General features: G+C 35.3%; 4 protein-coding genes and 1 non-coding gene across 9 annotated transcripts; 2 read left to right on the top strand and 3 right to left on the bottom strand.

Annotated features, from left to right (window-relative positions):
• Nucleotides 1-6,467: 6,467 nt before the first annotated feature.
• LOC111007921 (Acyl-CoA N-acyltransferases (NAT) superfamily protein) lies at nucleotides 6,468-10,051 on the bottom strand. Of its 4 annotated transcripts, none has more exons than XR_002601052.2 (7): nucleotides 9,784-10,051; nucleotides 9,502-9,573; nucleotides 9,304-9,391; nucleotides 8,664-8,796; nucleotides 8,307-8,345; nucleotides 7,401-7,520; nucleotides 6,468-6,862 (listed from the first exon to the last, which is right to left on the bottom strand). XR_002601052.2 is itself a non-coding variant. In XM_022280473.2 (6 exons), the coding sequence occupies exons 1-6, from the start codon at nucleotides 9,965-9,967 to the stop codon at nucleotides 7,467-7,469; spliced, it is 570 nt and encodes a 189-aa protein (XP_022136165.1). In that variant the 5' UTR covers nucleotides 9,968-10,051; the 3' UTR covers nucleotides 6,468-7,466. The 4 variants fall into 4 exon arrangements, 2 of the variants coding, with proteins under 2 accessions (XP_022136165.1, XP_022136164.1); XR_015790541.1 differs by having other exon boundaries at nucleotides 6,468-6,760; XM_022280473.2 differs by having other exon boundaries at nucleotides 6,468-7,520.
• A 658-nt stretch (nucleotides 10,052-10,709) lies between these two features.
• Nucleotides 10,710-12,466, top strand: LOC148211635 (Auxin-responsive family protein). The gene has a single exon (XM_088122397.1). It carries the CDS (start codon nucleotides 11,031-11,033, stop codon nucleotides 12,234-12,236), a length of 1,206 nt encoding a protein of 401 aa, XP_087978523.1. The 5' UTR covers nucleotides 10,710-11,030; the 3' UTR covers nucleotides 12,237-12,466.
• Nucleotides 12,467-13,284: 818 nt separating this feature from the next.
• On the top strand, nucleotides 13,285-13,365 carry TRNAS-GCU (transfer RNA serine (anticodon GCU)). The gene has a single exon. It is a non-coding gene; the product is annotated as a tRNA-Ser (tRNA).
• Nucleotides 13,366-15,385: 2,020 nt separating this feature from the next.
• Nucleotides 15,386-19,240, bottom strand: LOC111007739 (Phototropic-responsive NPH3 family protein). 2 transcript variants are annotated; one of them, XM_022280208.2, is made up of 6 exons: nucleotides 18,818-19,240; nucleotides 18,429-18,728; nucleotides 18,095-18,209; nucleotides 17,945-18,014; nucleotides 16,601-17,752; nucleotides 15,386-16,342 (listed from the first exon to the last, which is right to left on the bottom strand). In XM_022280208.2, exons 3-6 carry the CDS (start codon nucleotides 18,187-18,189, stop codon nucleotides 15,611-15,613), a joined length of 2,049 nt encoding a protein of 682 aa, XP_022135900.1. In that variant the 5' UTR covers nucleotides 18,190-18,209; nucleotides 18,429-18,728; nucleotides 18,818-19,240; the 3' UTR covers nucleotides 15,386-15,610. The 2 variants fall into 2 exon arrangements, with proteins under 2 accessions (XP_022135900.1, XP_022135901.1); XM_022280209.2 differs by having other exon boundaries at nucleotides 18,445-18,728.
• A 138-nt stretch (nucleotides 19,241-19,378) lies between these two features.
• On the bottom strand, nucleotides 19,379-21,250 carry LOC111007740 (DGCR14-like protein). The gene has a single exon (XM_022280210.2). It carries the CDS (start codon nucleotides 21,085-21,087, stop codon nucleotides 19,561-19,563), a length of 1,527 nt encoding a protein of 508 aa, XP_022135902.1. The 5' UTR covers nucleotides 21,088-21,250; the 3' UTR covers nucleotides 19,379-19,560.
• Between the last annotated feature and the right edge of the window lie 442 nt (nucleotides 21,251-21,692).

Below are 21,692 nucleotides of genomic sequence, written 5' to 3'. Positions count from 1 at the left end.
TGTATGATACATTAAATTTTTTACGTGAGGTGGAAATTTTTCAAAATTTTCATAAATTTGATCACATGATTTAGTTTCGAAAACTACTTAATAAAAAAAAATATTATATTTAAAAGTCAAACATTTCTTCTTAAAAAACCCTAGAAATTTAGCAAATATGTTAACATATAATAGAATCGTTTTCTTAATACAAAATGTGGGGTGGGGAAAACAGAATCCATTAAACTTTTCAACTTTAACTATATAAACTTAAAACGAATCTTTAAGCAAAATATCCTTTTTAAAAATAGAGAAAAAAAAATAAGTAAAAAGAATTAGGTGAGCCTTTGCAAAGGAAGGAAAAAAAGAACAAAGCTACGTGTTGACTCGGCAAGAAACGATCCAAAAGAGTAGAAACAAAGTTAGGGAAATTGAATAGTATTTTTTTATGTTAATTTTATATTTTTATTTTAAACTCTATATTTGTTTAGACATTCATTTTGGTCATACTATCATTTTTATCTTTATCTCAATTATTTTGATCATAATTTTTGCATATATTTGGTGGTTTGAAGGGTTCGTGCCTCCTTACACGTCCATGGTGGCTGTACCCACCCCCACCCCTCTTTGAAGAGTCACTCCCCTTGCACGGCTCATGCCAAGCTACACTCAAGGGTCGCGTAGTCGCACCCTCTGTAGCTGGCATGTTGCTCGCACAACCAAAGCATGGCCCCATTTCATGCACTGTCGTCTTAGCATCACCGCCATGCACCATTGCAACCCCTTGTTCGCTTGTAGGTGACGGTGCATCACTATCTTACACGCAAACTTGCCCTCCAAATTTACTTTGAGAGGTGGCCAAATGACCCCTACAAATACAAGGGGTCCCCAAGCAGCAAAGGGACGAAATCTCACTTACTCCCACTCAACACTACTAAGTTGAGTGACTAATTCTTTCGATTTCTATTAGTTTCTTTGCTGACTTAAGCATCAGAGTGTGAGAGTGTGTAATACTAGCATGACTCACTCTTCGATCTTGTTGTTCGAGTCAAGAGTCAATCGATTCACCTAACTCTCCAGATGACGTTTTAACAGCATAATACTACACTCATAATTTTTTTTAATGTAACAATAAATTTGTATTAAATAGTTCAATATATATATAAAATTTGTGTTAAATTTTTGTAAATGAGGATCAAATTGGTAATTTTTTTAAAAGTACAGGAAATAAAAACGAATGTCTTACAAATGCTAAAATGAAACCAAATTTAAAAGTACATAAATCCAAGTGAACCAAAATTAAAAGCCTCAAACTAAAATAGTATTTGAATATTTTTTTAATTATATTTGTTTTAAATATATATTCATACATTTAAAAATTTTGTTATTAGAAAATAGCAAATTTGTACAAGTTTGACTTTGACCACAAGGGAAAGAAGCAGGTACGTCTTACGTGTTTGGTTCTGTTCAACTTTCTACACCGCTTTCTCTTTTCAAACCCCAAAGCCGACGTCGTTTTCACATCCATTTTCCATTCCATTCCATCTCTATTTTTTAAATCATTTTAAATTAATTATATCACACACCCATCACCACGAATATTATTTTATTTCTATGCATATGAAAAATGCATTTCTTTAAAAGAAATGCATTTTTCAGAAATACATTTTTGAAAAGTTCTTTGTTCTCCGTCCTTTTAGAAAGTGATTATTTTGGTCGATTCATTTTTATCTTTATCTCGTTTATTTTGTGACCAAATTGGAAAAGTATTTAAACGTTTTAATATTTGGTCACTTTTTTAAAACTAGAGAAAGGTACACAGGCTAAAATGAGAGTACAATATTTTAATAGATGAGTGTATGATCTTTCACAATGGCAAAATATTACTTTCTAAAAAAAAATACCTCAAGTACTTCTTAGAGTACTCTTAGAATTTTATAAATTACTTCCTATTATCAAATCCAACACTATAAAAAGTTAAAAAGTATTTTTAATTAATTTAAAGCATTTTTCATTATCTTAAAAATTATACATACTAATAAATTATTATCATGTTGGAATTCTAAAAGTACTCTCGAGTGCTCTTCGATTGAGTAATTGGGTCAAATGTACTCTACAAGTATTTTTGGTGTTTTAACTTCTTTTCCCAACCTATTTTCTACCTAAAAATTTTAGGTGAAAAGTGCTTTTTACAAAGAAAAAAAAAACCTCCAAAACCAAAGCTATTTCATACAATTTCCTGTTTATTACATGAGGGTCAAATTATTATTTTCAATTAATCTGACGTATGATACAAGAGAAGAGTTAGAGAATGTAGAAAAGGAATTAAAAATTTTTATAATATTAATTTATTAAACCTGATTCCATTTTTGCATTTTTTTAATTCAAGCTTTATGATTGAAAATTAGGGATTGTAATAAACATTAAATCTTATTAAATTTATTGTATATTGCGTGATATATGAGATAAGGCTGATTGTAATCAAGGTTTTGAATCTTTAAAAAAAAAAAAAAAAAACTCAAAGTTTTAAAGGTTGATGTCCATGAAATTTTCAAATGAAAATGTGGATGAATATTTCTCAAAAAATTTTATAAATAAAAAGCATAATAAATTTTTAAATTAACAAATAAATATTTTACATTTTTTAAATAAATTAAAATTTTAAATTATTAATATTAATATTAAGGATGATGTCAAAATCAAACATTCTGACACAAAAATTTCAAGATGTACCCATTTTTAAACTCATTAAAAAAGATGCATCATTATGGGGAAAAAGAAATCAAAGTTTTTGTCCCTTTTGTGGTTAATTTTGGAGGTGAAGTGAAAAGTCAAGTGGTGAAATTGAAAAATTGAAGAAATGGGAGATTTTCTTGAAAAACAATCAAATATATATTGAACGAAATAAAAGTAATGTTTTTGTAACATTTTGATTTTTATTGTTTTTTTTTACCTAATAGTTTAGTCGGACATTTTCGTCCATACGATGATTTAGTATAATAACTTTTATCAAATGTTACAATTTAGGACCCGTGTAATAACGGATAGCTAAAATTTTTGCCACACCCACATCCGTGGTCACACGTGTGGAAATGAGTCTTTTCATCAAAATTTCTTTCATGACAAGCATGATGTAATCCAAACAAATATAAATATCCTCTCTCTAGGGTTTTTGTGTAGGGTTATTTAAGGAAATCTTCCTTGGAAGCTTTTAATTTATTTTATTTAATAGCGTCGAAATATTTAATTATAGTATATATTTATCTTTTCAATGTGGGACCCTAATATGCTTTTCAAGATCGTGGCTCTTCTGACTCATAATCTTGGTCGCATCTTATTTTTGGATCGAATACTCGTTTTATTTTGTTGGGTTCTTATACCATGTTAATATTCATGGAATTCCATTTCAAAACCAATTAGCAATAAGAGGGGTAGCTCATGCATATTATAAATATTTGTTAGGTCTCACATCTTAATTTTAATATGAGATCCTTAGTAATATGAGTAAATCCAGGCAGCTTTGTAGTCGACAATAATGAAGAGCAGCCAAGCGAAACCATGTCTTATCTACCGGGCGACCCTTGCTAGGTATGAGGCAACCTTGAAGAGCATTTGTAGGCGCAAAATAGACATAAATGTTCTCTGACAAGACACCATAATCCTAGGTGGATGAGAACTCTGTCGGGAGCCCGCCTCTATAAATAGAGAACCCCGCCTCACTTTTTAAATACACGAAACAATATTCTCTCTCGAGTATTAATCGGATAGCGTACACTGCCTTCAGCATCGGAGTGCTAACTCTATTTTGCAGGTCTTCGTACGTTGGTAACTAAAGTTTGAACTTTGCAACCAAACCTCATCATTTTTATATGATCAAATACTCTTCTATTAACAAGAATTTACTCTGGTCTCTCACTCACTCTTTTACATATATTTCGTTCTTTTTAAGGAAAAAAATATAAATCCTTTGTTATCAGTTCTAGTAAAAATATGTTTATTCTATTTTTATTATAAAATAAATATTTTCTTTTTTTTTTTTGGAATTTCTTAGAAAAAATAGTGGCTTATGGCTAACGTATATATGGCATTGCATGTGAAAATGCATAAAACTTGGGAATTGTTTTAACGTCCAAATAACGGCCTGTAACCAATTTAACTGTAACACGAACCTCGCGTGACGGCCCTGCAAAATAATTGATTTTCTTTTTCCCTTTTTTAGGTGTGGAAAAAAGTATTATTTCTTGCCAAGTCACCCGTTTGACTAAGCCTTTTGTTTTCTTTTCAAAATTTTCAATCTGTTTTATTTTTCTTTTGCAATATTTAACGGTTAAGGATCCACGTTAAAAATAAAATAGACATTACAAAGGTCTATAATAGATATGACGACTCCTTCTATTGTCAATTTGATTTTGAGATGGAATAACGAACTAATTAATTCAAAATGAGATCGATGAGTCAAAAGAATCAGTCCCTCACAAAAGTTAATAATAGATATGACGTGATTTTTTTTCATTATCGTGCATAGATGCCAACATGGTATATGTGCTTGGCGGCCAAATAAACTAGTCGAATAGGATAATATTATTACATAATTTCCTTGAAAAATAGGTGTAAAAATCAATCTTGTTACATTTCTTCTAATATTACATAATATCTTTCTTATGGCAAAGTTTCTTTTCTTATAATATGCATAAGATGATGTCAAAATCAGGGACATGGAGAAAAAAAATTCTATAAACATACATCATATATGAGAAAAATAAAAATCAAATATTTTTGGCTAATTTTGGAGGTGAAAGTCATGTGGTTGAGATTGAAAGAGATGGGATGAAGAAATGGGAGATGTTTCTTGAAAAACAATCAGCCTAAAATCAAAGTAACATTTTTTTGTTTTTATAACAATTATTTAACACCAATTTACCACCAAAGAAAAAAAATGATTTAACATATTTTTACTTTCAAGATGTAAAAAGTTTTTGTCTTTGGATAAAATTTTTATTTATACAATTAGATGATTTAAATGAGTGTATAAATTTAATTAGACTTATATTTGAGTTAGGATATATATAATCTAATTTCATGCCTATAAGTTGCTTCCCAATAAATATATAGTATCGTTAAAAAATATATATTTAACAACGTGGCAAAACAAATGGGCATCCACGAGTAGATGTTGTTGTTGATGAAAATGTCGAAGTTTCACTTTTATAAAAATGTCGATAAAAATCAATAAAATGTAAATGTAGATGGATATTTCTAAAAAAAAAAAACCATACAAATAAAAAATTCATAACAAATATTGTTATTTTTTCGATTTTCTGAATTCTTTTTTTACTCTCATGGTGATGTCACACCCATGCACATGTAAAAACGTCGATGCAAATGTCGACATGTCAACGAAAATTTAATACCCGATGGAAATTTTCTCATAACATACCAAGATGTAATCCAAATATCAGCTCCCTAGGGTTTATGTGTTTTGGGGCCAATATTAGGTTGATTGAAGGTGACATTGTTTGTAAGCTTTTAATTTATTTTACATGGTTGCAATCTTTATGATATGCTTTGATAATGATACTTCCAATTAATTTATACCCCAACTGCTCCCTCTTTATTGTGCCTTCTATCTAACCCAATTTAAATATTCTAATTAATATTCTTATAAGTTACATCAATTCAAATAATTGCTTAAATTTGGAGCAGGCCCACCACTCCATATACTTTAATTTATGTTGTCTTGGTCTCTTGCTTACATTATTAATTAATCACCAAACTGATATTTATTTATTTACTATAATTAATATTTGCCTTTTTTTGTTTAGAAAGAAATAGACTTTGAGATTTGACATCCTAACTATTGTTAAGTAAAAGTCTTTTTAACTTGTAAATTTAATTTTTATTGGTTTGTTTGTATGCATTTATAGACTTCATATTTTACGAACTAATTTGTGATAAGATTACGAGTCAAAAATCTATTCCTTTCAACATAAAACATCTAACCCGAACGTATGTATATAGATAAATATTTGGGCAAAAGTATGTATTTTCATTATGTGACGATACATACAAGTACATCCTATGCATACGTAAGGACGAAGCCATAAATTTTTAAAAAAATGGATAAGATTTTACGTTCTTATTTTATATACGGAGAGAATCAAAACTTTTAATTTTGGTTAAAAAAGTACGATGTAATCCTTAAACTTTAATTTATAATGATTTAGTCGTTGTACCTTCAAGCTTCAATATATAACTAATTTGTAACGATTTAATCCATATTGTGCAAAATGTTAAGCTTTAACAAAGTTTATTCTACATATAGATTGATGAAGAGTCAGATGTATTTGTAAATTACAAAAACTAAATCATTATATAATAAAAATCAACACTTAAATTTTACTGACATTCTTTATAGCCAGGACTAAATTGTTCCATACTACGTTCAGGAATTAAATTGTTATCAATTAGAAAATACAGAGACTAAATCGTCACAAACTAAAGTTTAGTCACTTCAATAAAATTAAAATTAGAGGAACCAAAAGTATTTGTTTACTTTAACTTTTTTATACAATTTTTTAAATTAAGATGAACTAAAAGAGAATGAATTTAGTGGATACTTTTGGGAGAAGCATGATGACAGATATTTCCTTCATGGCTCCATCCAGTTGCATACAAAAAGTGAATTGACCAAGAGCAAAAGGCTTGGTCACAATGGGAAATGAGAGGAAAATGACCAAATCAGCCCCCACAGCCTTTATAGACCTCTGCCTTTTCTCCATGCCTAAAATTCCACATATACAAACAAGATTTTCTTGGAAAATAAAGAGAACAATCCTAACCATCAATGGGAACACAGAATTCTCCATTGGGTTTTTCACAGCAGCTGCAACACCAAGAAGTCACAATATCTTCTTTAATAGGGTTTGAATTTATGATTCAATTGCCTAATTTTGTGGACTCATTCCCTAATTGGGGCTCATAATTGCCATAAAATATTCATGGGTTCTTAAAAACAAGTCAAAATTTTCTCTCCCTACATCTGTTCACCACCCATCAAAGGGGTTATATCTAATATCATAAATTGGAAACTAGGATGGATGGGATGTGATTTCGGTTATTTGGCATTGATCGTTTTGGATACGAAATCGCCAAGATTACGTTGTCCCTTCGTTTTTCTGGTTGTAGTTATGGGAAGATCAAAAGAACGTGTTTGATGGGGTAGAATTTTGTTAAAGACCATGACCAATATTTTGTAGGTTCGAGTGGCCCATCGATTACCCAAAAACATTTTCATCAGTTCCCATTCTCAGATACTCGAAAATGGGAAGTTTCAACAGCTTCAGGGACATTTCAGTTGTTACTATTAATCAAACTTAAGAGGGACCAACTTGAATGCTCATGTAAGAACAGAGACATGATACCTGCCATGCCTTCAAGTCTTTCTGAAGATGCCAAATTGTAGAGGCAATGAGATTGGAGCTTCTAGACTAGTCTCCACAAGTCAACATCAGATGGTCAAACCAAGCAAGCATCTTGAAAACCTACAGAAACACACAAGATGGAAAGGCAAAACACACACCACACACTAACATGATGAAAATATGACGTTTCGATGACATAAAGGAGAGAAATATATCGTAAGAAAGTCATAACTTTGGTCTTATTCTACAGAAGGGCATCTTGTGTATTTTGTATTGCTTCTTGCTCAAGTATCACATAAGGTCAAGAGTTTCTTGTATCTAAATGTTTAGGAAACGAAATTCCAGAGAGGGCGGGAAAGTCCATCGGGTGCTAGTTGTGAGTTACTATTCTACCAAAAACATCCAACAGCTCCTCATGCTTGGACTTTGTTACCTTTAACTCCAAAGTTACCTTCCCAAATATGCAAAAGCAAATGAAGTGAAGTCAGAATCCAATATGGTCCATGGGTTTACGTGACAATATAACATGCTTAATGTCTTAAAAGTATAACTCTCCAATGAGGATGGATGAAAGAAAAAAACATGAAAAACTTCCTAGCCTTTCCATTATGGTTGGTACAAAACCAATAATTCGTTTGTGTGAACAAGGTCGTCTCACAACTATTAGACCAAAAACGTAATATATATACACATACACATACGTAGTCGATAAATCATTCGACATGGCATCTTAGTCAAAGAAATTTTGACACATTTCCTTGAAAATTAAGAGGTAAGGTTTTCCTTAAGCTAAGTTACTGTTATACTGCACTAAGTCAAATAATAAACAGATGCAGAGCTGTTTTGGGAGCTGCTAATAATTATGGAGAGAGAGAAAAAATAAAAGAAAAGAAAAAGGGAGCTCACCTCCTTGAAGATTTCACTGTAAGAAGTCTCTTCAAAGCCCTACAACAATCAAAAGGGAGCTTTTAGTGAACCTTACAGAAGGACTAGTTCAAGAGGCAGACGGAAAACTAATTATAATACAATATTGATTTTTTTTTTTATCGGGAGTCGGAGCTTTGCTCTGTACTGGGGCACCCACACCCACCGAGGCCCGAACCTGGGTTATAACACAATTTTAATTTTAATGGAGAAAGGTAAATTGTTGTTGAAAACAAAATATGCTGATATGGGTCGGTGCAGATTCACTTGTATTCAACTCTACAAAAATTTATAATCTTATTTCAAGAAATTGAATCTTTTCTGGAGGGAGAGACCAACCAATTTTTTGAACAAAGTGAGAGACCCTTCATTCAATTCTCCAATTTTTGCCCGGAAGATATGCATCCCGAGGTTCTTGACTGCAAATGCCATCATCATCAGGATGGATTCTTTCCCAAGTCCTTTACCACGGCTACGCTAACAAAAGCACAGTTGTAAGAAGTTTAGTGGACACTGTAATGCATTGATCCCATAACAAAATGAAACTAGCGAATGAAGAACAAAACCTTTCACAATATAATCCTGACATATAGCCATGAATGAACCCATGACATTGCAAGGAAAATGGGGAAGAGATTGGCTAATAGATTTGCAATCTAAAAATTCATTGCTGCATTCCATTTGCCTCTTATGTCGAACCAGTTATAAGAATAAGATAACCAGGTAGTTACTTCCCATAGCTCAACCAGAATATTACAAAACGGATAAGTTTTCTTATAGAAAAATCAATAATCAAGATCTATCGAAGAGAAGCACAACATGGAATTAGGCAGTGCAGAACTCATGTATATGTCCACATTGACAGAACTTCTTCATGTTCTTTGAAGAGAAAAAGAGCTGAAATCAAAAACTGCAAAAAACCAATACAATACTACAACTACAAGAACTTCAGGCATCCAAGGAAAAAAAAATCTTGTACCAGTTGGGTTCAGCTATCATTATTTCAATCTCTGCTAAAAGGGAATCATCCACATCATTCATGTATAGGTTAACATCACCAACCATGGCTGAAAATGGGCATACGGTCAGCATCCACACTAACAATATAGAATCATAGACAAAGCGTATAGACAAAGCAACTCCACATCATCAGTTAAAGACCAAAGAAACAACTGACCTTCAACAGCAGGATCTCCATGGATGAATTTTCCCTCAACCAATTCCTTATCCAGCACAATGAAAGTCTGCTCTGAAAAAGCCACCCCCAAATTCAAAAAATGTAAAATATCGCAGCCCAGCTAAACGATTCCGAAATCAAACATACATATATTGTTATTTCGTTCCAATATCAAGAATCAAAGACAACCCAGATAAATGTTTGATCAGGGACGACATGGTATGAAAGGGAGCAAACAAATCGCACAACATGGAGAAAGAGGGAAAGAGAGAGAATGAGAACTTTTTGGGTCCTGGGTCCATGATTGCTGCATCTGGTACTCTTGATCGAGCGTGAGGGGCTCGGAGCCGGTGGCTTGAAGCAGAGTTGGGTCTTTCATCCATTCGTGATACTTGGGGACATGCGCTTCCATGTAAGGCACCAAAATTACCCTTTCCCCTTCAAGACTCACTCCATTTTTCTTCATCTCTGCCTCTCAATTCTCACTGTCAGAGCTCTTCGATTCCCGACGAACACTGATGGAGTGTTCAATCTGCAGCAGCAAAGACAGTGAAGAAGAAGCCGAACTGCAAATTTCGAGAGAAGCCCACCAATTACATGACCCAGCCCCAACATCACTGGGCTTTCGGCCCAATTGATGGGCCCTGTACTAAGTTGGGCTTTCATCTCATGAAGCCCAAAGCAAAAATTGAACCTTGTAAAATAGGAAAATTTTAAAAATGGTTAGTAATGATAAAAATAATAATAATATTGGTCAATTTTTTAAACATTATTATGATTTTTTTCTAGTACAAATAAAGACAAATTGAGAAACAACAAAAGTAAATTAGTCATTGTGGTATTTCGGTGGGAGCAAAATAAGCATTTTGTTTTCATCTCGTAAATATTATTTTGATTGAAAAATAGAAAAGAGGTCGAGATTAATCTTATTTGTAGTGCTACTATCGGTATAAGATTAAGTTTATTATATTTTTGTTATGTTTTACTATTCTGAAAAATTTTAAAATATAATAACACAACTAAGATTGACCAATATAATTCTAACTCAATTAGTTACGACATATATCAAAAGTCAAATGTTGAAATTTCTTTCTTTACAATTTCGTCCACCAAATTGATATATGCTCTAATGTTATTACTTTGAGTCCAACCATTACTTAGGCGAGATCCACTCCACACGACACCAAAAAAATAATAATAATAATTAAATTAAATTGTAACTTAACCACCCCATTTATTTAATTTAGGCTAAAAATTAGATGAATGAGATGATTATATTGTATCAAACAATATGATGAATCCAATATTGAAAGGGAAAAATGGAGTCTTTATGGTCTACCAAACCATAGAAATGAAGAGTGACTTGTCTTCAAAGCAAAGTTTGGTGAAATTTCCCACAAAGTAGCTAAGTGGACATAATGATGCATCACAATCCCAATGCTTCTAAATTGCTCAAAAAAACACACACATCATTTCATAACCCACACTAATTTTCCCACTTCATTTCATCTCCTCCTCCGCCGGCCACCATGCTCCGCCGCCTCCTCCTCCTCCTTCTCCTCCTCTTTTCTTCCATCTCCGCCGCGTTCTCCGCCCACTGCACCACCGTCACCGCCACCAAAACCTTTCAGAAATGCATGAATCTCCCCACCCAACAGGCCTCCATTGCTTGGACATTCCATCCCCACAACGCCACTCTCGACTTCGTCTTTTCCGGCAACTTCATCTCTCCCTCCGGCTGGGTTGGCTGCGGAATCAACCCCTCCTCGCCGGGGATGACCGGAGCTCGTGTTCTCATCGCCTTCTCCGACCCCAACTCCGGCCAAATCATTCTCCTCCCTTACATTCTAGACCCCACCGTGAAGTTACAGAGGGCTCCTCTCCTCTCTCGTCCTCTCGACGTCCGTCTTCTCTCCTCCTCCGCCGCCTTGTACGGCGGCAAAATGGCCACCGTCCACAACGGCGCCGCCGTCCAAATCTTCGCCACTCTCAAACTCGTCCCCAACAAAACAAAAATCCATCTCGTCTGGAACCGCGGCCTCTACGTCCAGGGCTATTCCCCGACCATCCACCCCACCACCTCCGACGACCTTTCCTCAATCGCAACCCTCGACGTCGCCTCCGGCTCCGCCGCGAGCCAGAGCAGCGACGTCGAAACGCTAAAGGTCATTCACGGAATCCTCAACGCCGTCTCCTGGGGGCTTCTTCTCCCAATCGGCGCCGTCACCGCCCGCTACCTCCGCCACGTGCAAACCCTAGGGCCGGCGTGGTTCTACGCCCACGCCGGGCTCCAGCTCTCCGGATTCGCCCTCGGAACCGTCGGATTCGCGATCGGAATCCGATTGGGGGAACTCTCGCCGGGCGTGGAGTACTCCCTCCACAGGAAATTAGGGATCGCGGTTTTTACCCTAGGTGGATTGCAGACATTGGCACTGCTATTCCGGCCGAAGACGACGAACAAATTCAGAAAATACTGGAAATCGTACCACCACTTCGTGGGATACGCGTGCGTGGTGATGGGAGTGGTGAACGTGTTCCAAGGGTTCGAGGCGATGGCGGCGAGTGGGTCGTACGCGAAGCTGGCGTACTGTTTGGGGGTGGCGACGGTGATCGGCGCGTGTGTGGCATTGGAGGTGAATTCGTGGGTGGTTTTCTGCAGAAAATCGAAGGAGGAGAAGATGAGGAGAGAGGGGCTGATCGGAGTTTCTGAGAAACAGAGTGGAAGCTATAACTAGAGGAAGAAGACGATAGAGAGACTGTAATTTTTGGGTCAAACATTTGGTTTGACTTTTTTTTTTTTTTAAACTTAAATTTTTTGTTTTGTTGTGGAGGTCTGTATGTTATAGGCTTATAGGGTAAAAATCAAAATATTATGATTCCTTTTTTATTTCTTACAAACTATAGATTTTAAACAAAAATACTGATTTGGAATTGTTTTAAAAGCTTTATTTATTTTTGTAATCAATCTCTCGCTTAATTTTGGTTTTCTTCTGCTATCTCGCTCTCCTTCCTCTCTCGGTGGCCTTCCCTCCCGCTCTCGATCTCGGTGCTCTCTCTCATCCAATCTCGCTATCGGTCTCTCTCTCATCCGTGGAAATCAGATTTTATTTTATTTTATTTTGGGGAGAGAGAGAAGGAGGGGTAGTTAAAATCTGTATACTTCATTTTGGAAGAGAGAGCGAGAGAAATTGGAAAGTTTTTCTCAATTTTAGTCGAGCACAATAGAATGGTTGGTCTTTAATATTTTAATATTTTTTTTATTTTTATTAAAAATTCTCAATTAAATTTATAAAAAATATATATGTTCAAAGTTTTTAATAGAAAGCTGAGTGTCATCAGATTATTATTTTATTAACATATTTAGACATGTGACTTGTCGTTTGGAAGAAATGAATTTTATTGATAGCAAATTGGATTTATGTACCAAAGCAGTATATGTGTTGTAATATTTATTATGATTATTATTCGTTTGTGTTAAAATATGTTAATAAAGTAATGTTACATTAATTTTTTGTTAACAAATTTTAATATATTTTTTTAGAATGAAGTATGTTGCTCTCTTTAATAAAGTTCAAGCATTATACGGCGTGTATTAATTTATAGGGTATCTTTGGTCGAAAATAATTAAAAGTGGAAAAAAAAAAGTTGAGTTTTTGTTCTATCTATGTCACAGTCATGAGATTTTATGTACAAAAATATGTGTATATTGGTTATTTTTCATTATTAAAAAAAACTGTTATAATAAGTTAAAAAATTACAAGTTTATTGAGGGTGTCCAAAGTTGTCGCTTTGGCCGAGTGGTTAAGGCGTGTGCCTGCTAAGTACATGGGGTTTCCCCGCGAGAGTTCGAATCTCTAGGTGACGAAATTATATATTTTTCTTTTTAAATATTATTCTATTTTTTCCTAAATTTTTAAAGCATAAGTTAATAATTCTAAGTCCTAAAACTTTTTTGAAAAATGATTTTCAGACTCATCATTTTATCATTAATTGTTCCACGTATGAATAACACTTATTTCAAATATGTATATTAACATGTTATTATTGATATTTATTTGTACTAGTATATTACCACGTGCAATGCATGTATAAATTTTTGTTAATTATAAGGTAACTTAAATTTTATATAATTTCACGTAAAATATTTTAAGTATAATTATTTTAAAAAATAATTAAGATTAATTTTTATATATATTTATTATTATTGACAGCTAATTACTAATAATAAAATGTACTATTTATAATTATTTTTAAAATATATTATTTATAGTTAATTGTTAATGATATATTTTGTAAATAAATAAATTAAAAGTAAAGGAAAAAATTATATATTAATAAAAAAGTAATTAGGTATTTTAATATTTTTATTTTTAAATTATTTCAACCTAATATGGGTCCTTTATTTTATTTTTTTAATATTTTGTTTGCTATTAAATATTTGTTTAGGGCTGATATTTTGTTGTATATGTTGAATTTTTTAACTAAAACTAAATTATTTTATTGATTTAATTTTATATTATAATTAAAATTATTAAAGAAAAATTTTTCAAATTATAATATTAGAAAATAAAATGACCAAAAGTTTTATATTCCACCTTTTACGATTCTATACAAATTATTGTTTATAATTAATTTATTAATTAAACATTTTTTTATATACTGGCTTCTATGATTGTTTTTTTTTTCAACAATAAGAACATGAGCTTGTAATTATCTATATTTTAAACAAATATTCTAAATAAAATTGCTAAAAAAAAACATTCCAAATAAAAAAAATACACTAAACAATAAAAAACATTAATAACAAAAAAAAAGTCCAAATCCTAAACTAAATAAAATTGCTAAAAAAAGAAACATTCCAAATAAAAAACACACTAATTAGAAAAATAACAATTGGAGAAAAAAATGTCAAGAATAGGATTTGAACCCATTGCCCTTTCGGACCAGTATCTGAAGGTGCCTTAGACCAACTCAGCCATCTTGACTAGACATTATTAATTTGATCACATTATATATTACATCTCAAATACTTATAACCACATTATATAGGCAAAATTGTTACGTATTTTCGCTGGGTCCCATGTTTTCCTGGAAAATCATAGCTTTCTCCAAATTTTGATCATATAAGATAACAATGACACATTTCATAATGACTAATCTACGACTTATTAAATTATGAAATTTACATCATAACAAGAGAGAACTTGATCCCATCACGTTCTAAATCTCAAAGCATATTAACGGTCTAGACTAAGTTATTATAGAAAAGGTCGTTTGATACTTTTTAAGTTTCTTATTTCGATGTTTTTTCGAGCTTCTCAAACGTCATGTTTTGTGGAAATGATATGAATTATTGTCAAGAAGAGATTTGATTGCTTTCCATTTTTACCCATCTAGAGTATGTTTAAGTTAGGGTACTTTAGTCTTTTGCTTAGGGTGTTGACGTGCTTCCATTAGAGTTCCATCACATTTAGATTTGCTTTCTTTTATTGTCACTGTTAGGGTTAGTCGAGACCTAAAATTATAAAATTTAAATATATTTAAAAGCCCAAGTTATTTTCCTATAATCTTAGTTGAATTTGAATAATATTGGAATCATGTACTTTTTTTATTTAGGGTTGCATGCTTTAACATTCAAGTAAGTTTGATTAGTTTGATTCTAGACTGTTAAAATACTGAGTAAAGAACTGGCCCTCCTTACTTCACAATCTTTGATCATCAAAGTAATCGATTAACTAATCCTTCCCTCGCAGTTGATTCTAAGTTACGGTTAGGGTTAGTTTTAATCTAAAACTAGGAGATTTGACATCTTGCTCCTATGAAACTTCATAGCCAAGGTTGTGGCAATGGGATATCCACAAAGAACAGTAAAACAGAAAGTACATAACTTATGAAGCTGACTGCTTTGGATTACTTGAAGTTTAAGTTTAGATGTTTAAACTGAGTGTAATTAGAATGATTCCAATCACAACCTTTCACCAATTTGTTACAGAAACAGAGAGTGCTAAATAAGCAAAATTTAGGCAGAGGTTTTAGTAAATAGCTATTTTCTTTACTTCTTAACACACTTGAGTTTACAGCAGCTGAAAAACCAGTTATGAGTTTTCATTTACAGGTCCAACCGATGGTTGATCTGATATATCGACTTGCGCCAAAGGGTGGGAAATCCCGACTTCCTTTTCTGTTTCCTTCCTCCAAACAGACGTATTCCGCTGAAGATCTTAAATAGACGACTTGCATAGTTTCTTTGAGTGGAGAAGTTCACCGAACCGATGCACCCCGTCACTTGTTCGTGTGAGTTCCTGTTCTTGCTCGAGTATCTACCTTCCACATCAGATAGTTTTGTTCTTCCCTCTGCTTTGCTTCTTGACATTGTCTCTGTTTTCTTTGATATTGTCTGCCATTGAATGCTCTTCTTCAAGGAAATCAGCTCCTGTTCTAGATTCTGGATTCGGAAACTTGTCGACTCGTATTCCTTTCTCGATGATTCATGTGTCTGCATTGCATGGTCCTTTTGTAGCAAGAAGCTTAACGTTCTTCTGCTCGGATCAGCTCCATCTGTATAAGGACTCTCTCGTAGGGTCTGGCTATTTGAGTTCGGAAATCTAGAGCTTGAAAGGCTCCCAGAGAATTCTCCATAACGTGCAAATCGAAATGAGCCTGAACACTCTTTAAACACCTGTTGAGTATTCAATTGCTGCACGAAAAGTGCCTGGACGATCAAACGAAGCGGCATCAACTCATTTTGGACAGCCTCAATGCATGCATCTTGTGATAGCTTCTGGCAGTTTAGGTACTTGCAGACTGCCCATTTCTCTTCTTGGGACAGATGTGACTGTGCCTACAGAACAAAATATAGACACCAGGTTTTTGACAATTAAGAGCTGGATCCTTTTCCAAAATAGAAGATAGTTGACAAAAAATGAAGGCTTATTGTTATCAAGTAACATTCATGCGTGAAAATTATTTGTATTCGATCCTCGAGCACTCAGCAGTGCGCAGAATCCAGTTTGTTGGTGTAGGCACATGAGAGTGTGGGTTTTGTAAACATATTATGAAGGGTTATGTCATGAAGAATGTTAAGTTCATCAAAGTTTACCTGCAGGAATGTATTTACTGCCCGGTAAAGGTGATCGTGATTCTCGCGCCACGATGCAGGCACTTTTTCGATGAGTTCAACGAATCTTTTTTGTCCCATTTTCGGATCATGAGCTATGTAGGTTAGATATTCATCCCACAACTCTGCTACAACTGAGTTGCTTCCTGAGTGACTATGATTCATCTTCATGTTGGAAGATACAAATGACTCTAATATCTTCTCCATCATAGCTAACTCGATGCCGGATGAAACCGAGTCTGCTCCAGTTTTCGGTAGGAGAAAGTCTTCCACTTGGGCAAATTGTAACACAGTTGCTATCTGATCTTGCAACTTTTGCAAGCTGTTACTCTTGAGACCAACTTCAAGAGATTTTGAAAGCAAGGCAAAGTAAAAGCCCACTGGAACCACTCTACTGGTCCTCTGTCCCATAGGCAGAAGATCAAGAAGACCTTGTAAGATAAATGAAACCTTTTCATTTGTTTCATCATCCAGAATCTTCTCATCAGTACTCTCCCAGAACTGGCGCGTCTTCTCGGAAAGAATCCATTTGTTAGCATAGAAAACGATGATCGGGCTCACATATTTTTCTTTCATGCCTTGTCTTCTCAGGGATCCCACAATTCTTTTGAAGAATTCAAATGGTAGAGCAATGAGGTCCTTGATCCAAAGATCCTGGCACAAGATTTCCTTCACTATTTCACAGCTCCAAACCTGACTCGCCAATGCGTCCATTGTTACGACTGGTCGGTCTCGTCTTCTCTCAGGGTCAAGGATCTCCATGCAAGCCATGAAGGCAAGAGATTCGATGCAGCGACTTACGATTAATAACTCTTCAGACCAGGGAAGCAATTGTTGGCACTTTTGGAGAACGATCAGTGTATCATCCCAGCTTTGGAAGACCACTTGATTCAAATAGATATCAAATCGCTCGCATAGGTTACCAGAACAGTAATCATCTGTCATTTGAAGAAACTCTGCAGCACATCGTAGGGCTGCGACATTAAAAGGATCAACGAGAGTAGAGGAACCATAGATGAACAGTGCAAGTAACTCAAAGGTCTCTGGTCCACCGGGGAAGTCTGGAGGGAGCTCGTACTCGGTCGATTCGTTCAACCTTTTCTGGAAGTATCCACTTTTTGACAGGAGAGGATGCTGCAAAAGTGACAATAGACATGCTTAAAGTTAATATTCTCATTTCTTTCTTCTTTGCTTTCAAGAGTTGAATATAAAGAAAAAGGGTGAGGTTGAGGTAAGGAAACGAGGCTTTTGAACAGAAAAAAGGAAAAAAGAGAGTGATCTCCATTGAAATACATCCCAAAAAACATCCACCAGATTCATCTTTACCTTATGCAGGTTGAAGGTTCTATCGCCAACCCGAATCCGAATAGAAACAGGCAAACCAGTTTCCTGGCTCCTAAAACATAAACCCCTTGATTAGAAATCAAGGCAAAATCAAAGATGAAGCAACAAAATCTAGAAAACAGTGAATCCAACCATGAAATGATCTTGATCTTGAGCAAGACCCCAATGTTCGGTGAAGTGAAAGGACTAGAGGCCACTGAGCTGACTTTGGGACTGATCACTGCCATCAACAGAGCTCCTAGAGGACCTTCAAACCAGAAATTATGAAGTTTTGAGAGTCAAGTGAATTGGGGGATTCTTTGAAGGGAAGCAAATTCTGATAGTGAATAACGTTATGCCTTCTTATGGCCATAAATGGCAGGAACCCATCTCACGAATCGAAGAAATAAGTACAACCAAAGTTTCTAGAATCCCTAAACCAGTGTGAAATTAGGAGAATGGAAGAGAGAAAAGAGGAAAAATGTACAAGTCTGTCCACACACATTCGTGCAGTTTTTATTCCTTCCAAGTCAAAAGTCAAATGCACACGAGTGCAATCTCCGTATCCATATTTCAAGGCTTCAAAAACGTTCTCGGTTGCTGAAAAGTTGAATTCTTGAACTTCTAAAACGCCTCGGCCATTAGAATAAGCGTAACTTCTCCCTCTTTCCCTAGTCATGTGAACCAAATTTTGGGTTCTCTTCGTCGCTATCCTTTTGTACTCTTTCATTTACTATAACTTTTGCATTTTTGAGGAGATGAATCAGATCTGACGGAGAGCAAAAACCTGGGAAAAAGAATCATGAGCAAAGAGATTAAATAATAATGAGAAAGAGTTAAATTGTGGAAGAAGTTTTGGTGCAAATGCTAACACACCCAAGACGGCACGGCTTCTGAAAGCTCGGGAGAAGGCTTTGGAAGGAGGGTGGCGCTTGCTTTCTCGCAGGCAGCATTTTCTCAATCCCAAAACTTACTTTTGTCAAGTTCACTGCAGAGTGAGATACTGTACAAATTCTTTAATAATAATCAATGCCTCCTTTACATATTACGCTACCTTATAACTTCAAAGGCAAGATTCTTTCTGTCATCCATCAAGCACTGAATAGAAAATTGGGGAAAAGAAAACAACAGCATATATATAATACAAAAACTAATCTGATAATCCTGTGAATCTGTGCCAACCGGAGTTCGTGTTCATTCACTAGTTCTCAACAGAAAATTCCCTGCATTTAACTACAATACACGTTTCTCAAAAGATGAAACTGCCCTTCCAGTGCAGTGTGACAAGTTGACAGTTACGGTTAATTTAATCATCAGCTCGAGATCCCCGTTCTTTGAAATTGAAAGCTGGAAATTTGATCGGATCAATGTAAACTTCTCAATGATATTACAGAAAGTAAAAGCAGAAACGATATCCCCAGCGTCAGATGAGGCATATTTTAACATTCCAAATCCAGACTATCAAATCGGTGGTTCATTAGTTTTCTAATATCCAACATATTCACCCGCCTCTTTACATTAGGTTGTAGAACTTACAAAATAAAAATTATATAAGGAAAGGATTTAAAGACAGAATTGTTAGTATACATGAAGCATTTATATTGAATGGAAAAATTACATCACCAAGCAGGATTAGAACCTTCTTTAACAGAAGGTGACCTAGAGCCAAAACTCCCATCTCTAGCAAATCTAGACAAACTCCTCCCGCTTTTAGGAGTCGCCAAACTCGGGCTTCCACCTCTGTAACTGGCACGAAGGGTCTCATCAAATGAGGACGACGACTTGGCAATTGCATTCCTTACGAATTTCTGGGCGGCTGGAGAGAGGGTCCTCCGTACACTTGGGCTAGCACTACCTCCTCTAACAGATGATGGCAAGGGTGGCTTCTGAAACATCTTCGACTTCTCTCTCAGTTTTCGTGCTGCCTCCCTTGAAAGTGAATGAGCCTTCTCATCTCTTACAGGAGGACATGGAATGCTATAACGTGGTCCGTCAACAGAACCACCAATGTCAATGGGCGTCTCCTCAGGATCTAGTCTCAGGGGTGTTCCTTCAATTTCTCCCCATGTAATAAAGGGAGATTCATCAACACCAGGTGCAGGTGACGGAGTTCGCACAAAACTGTAGCCATTCTCAGCCTTTTTACCTGATTCAACATAAAATGGATTTGGGGTCTTCCTAAAATTCTCCAAATCATATTTCTTCGATTTATCCCCATCTCTATCCAGCACGGGGTGTGGAGTTGCTCCAGCTACTGGGGTATAAAGCACTTCAACTGTACCATCGTCCTTTGGCCTTGAATCCATCAGTTTACCATGGAACCGAGTACTTGTGAGGCTAATTTCTTTGGTAAGGCCCTTCATTCTAACTGCCACTTCGTCCTCAGTCAGCGGAGCCTCGCCTCGGTCAGATGGATGATACATCAATAAATTCTTTGCAGTATACTTCCATCCTTCCAAGGTACTCGGCGGCTGATTGGAAGTCCCGTAACCATCAGTTATTCTATCTCTCTTCGCATCCTCAATTGACTTCACATCCTCCTTTTCGCCCTCAGTCAAATACGCGTACCTCTCCTTCCTCTTCCGGTTATCTTTGTCCAGGATTTTCGAAAAACTAAAACTATCCTCGCTTGTATACTGCCTAAAAAACTCATCCAGCGACAACGATTCATCCACCACCTTACCCTCAAGATCACCCTCCCCCGCTTCGCCGGCAACTCCAGTTCTACCAAAGCCGGGGGTTTTCGGGGTTTTACCCTCAAATTCATCGAAAGGGGTAAAATTTCTCATAAAGGTGGAACCAGGTGTTTGGGACTTACCATCAGGGTTCGAACGTCTGACCTTCTGGCCACGGCGCTCCATGATCTTCAACTGCGCATCTCGAATTTGAATCGGGTCTCCACTTTTAATCGCCTCCAGCCAATCGAGACGATCCCGGAGCTTCGAGATGTCGGGGAAGTAATCACGCTCGATGATCTTCTCTATCGCTTCCACATATGCATCCTCATCAAGAACCCTGGGATGTTTCCTAGAGCTCTGAGGCGTAATCGGAGACGAACTCTGCGGATTTTGGATTGCATTCTCAGAAACCGTCGAAGGCGAAGGGGACGAGACGTGTCGAGGAGAATGACCCGGAGAAAGAAGCATGATTGGAGAGCAAGAACAACAAATTCGAGCAGAAAACTTGAATAAATCGAAAGAAAAACTCGACTTTCCGAAGAAGATTGGGAAAATTTTATGGTCTCTCTAGGGTTTGGGGGATCAGCCCAACGCGATTTTGGAATATTTGATTTCTTTAACGAAGCAAATTTCGAAGCCGCCACCGACTCATCTGTCACTGTGAATAGTTTGCGATACGCGCCTGAAGAAATTTTATTTGCATAAAGGCCCTGAAGTTTTATAAATTTCCAGTTGCTCCCTAATATTTTTTTTTTCCTCTTAACGTGGCCGTGGGTGTCTAATTTCCAAAAGATGTGATAGATGAACAAATGAAAATAAAATATTATAAATCGATAAATCCCATTCGAATCCTATAAAATTGGTCAAGTTTTAAATTTGTTTTACATAAGTTTCTTCGAAATTTTAAACAAATATGAAATTGTAAAAATATAATTGCTTTTATTTTTCAAAAAAAAAAAAGGAAGATTTTTGTACTCTGGATAGTCTCACGTGATTATAATGTTTGCAATTTATATTATTTTTATAAAATTCTAAACTTAATACTGAATGTATAAAAACGTATATATATTTTT

The sequence above is a fragment of the Momordica charantia genome (genome assembly GCF_013281855.1).
Source record: "Momordica charantia cultivar OHB3-1 chromosome 4 unlocalized genomic scaffold, Mcharantia_2.0 BLBB01000004.1, whole genome shotgun sequence".
NCBI lineage: Eukaryota > Viridiplantae > Streptophyta > Magnoliopsida > Cucurbitales > Cucurbitaceae > Momordica > Momordica charantia.
Note: the sequence above shows the minus strand (reverse complement) of the source record. Positions and strands in the feature narration are given on the sequence as shown.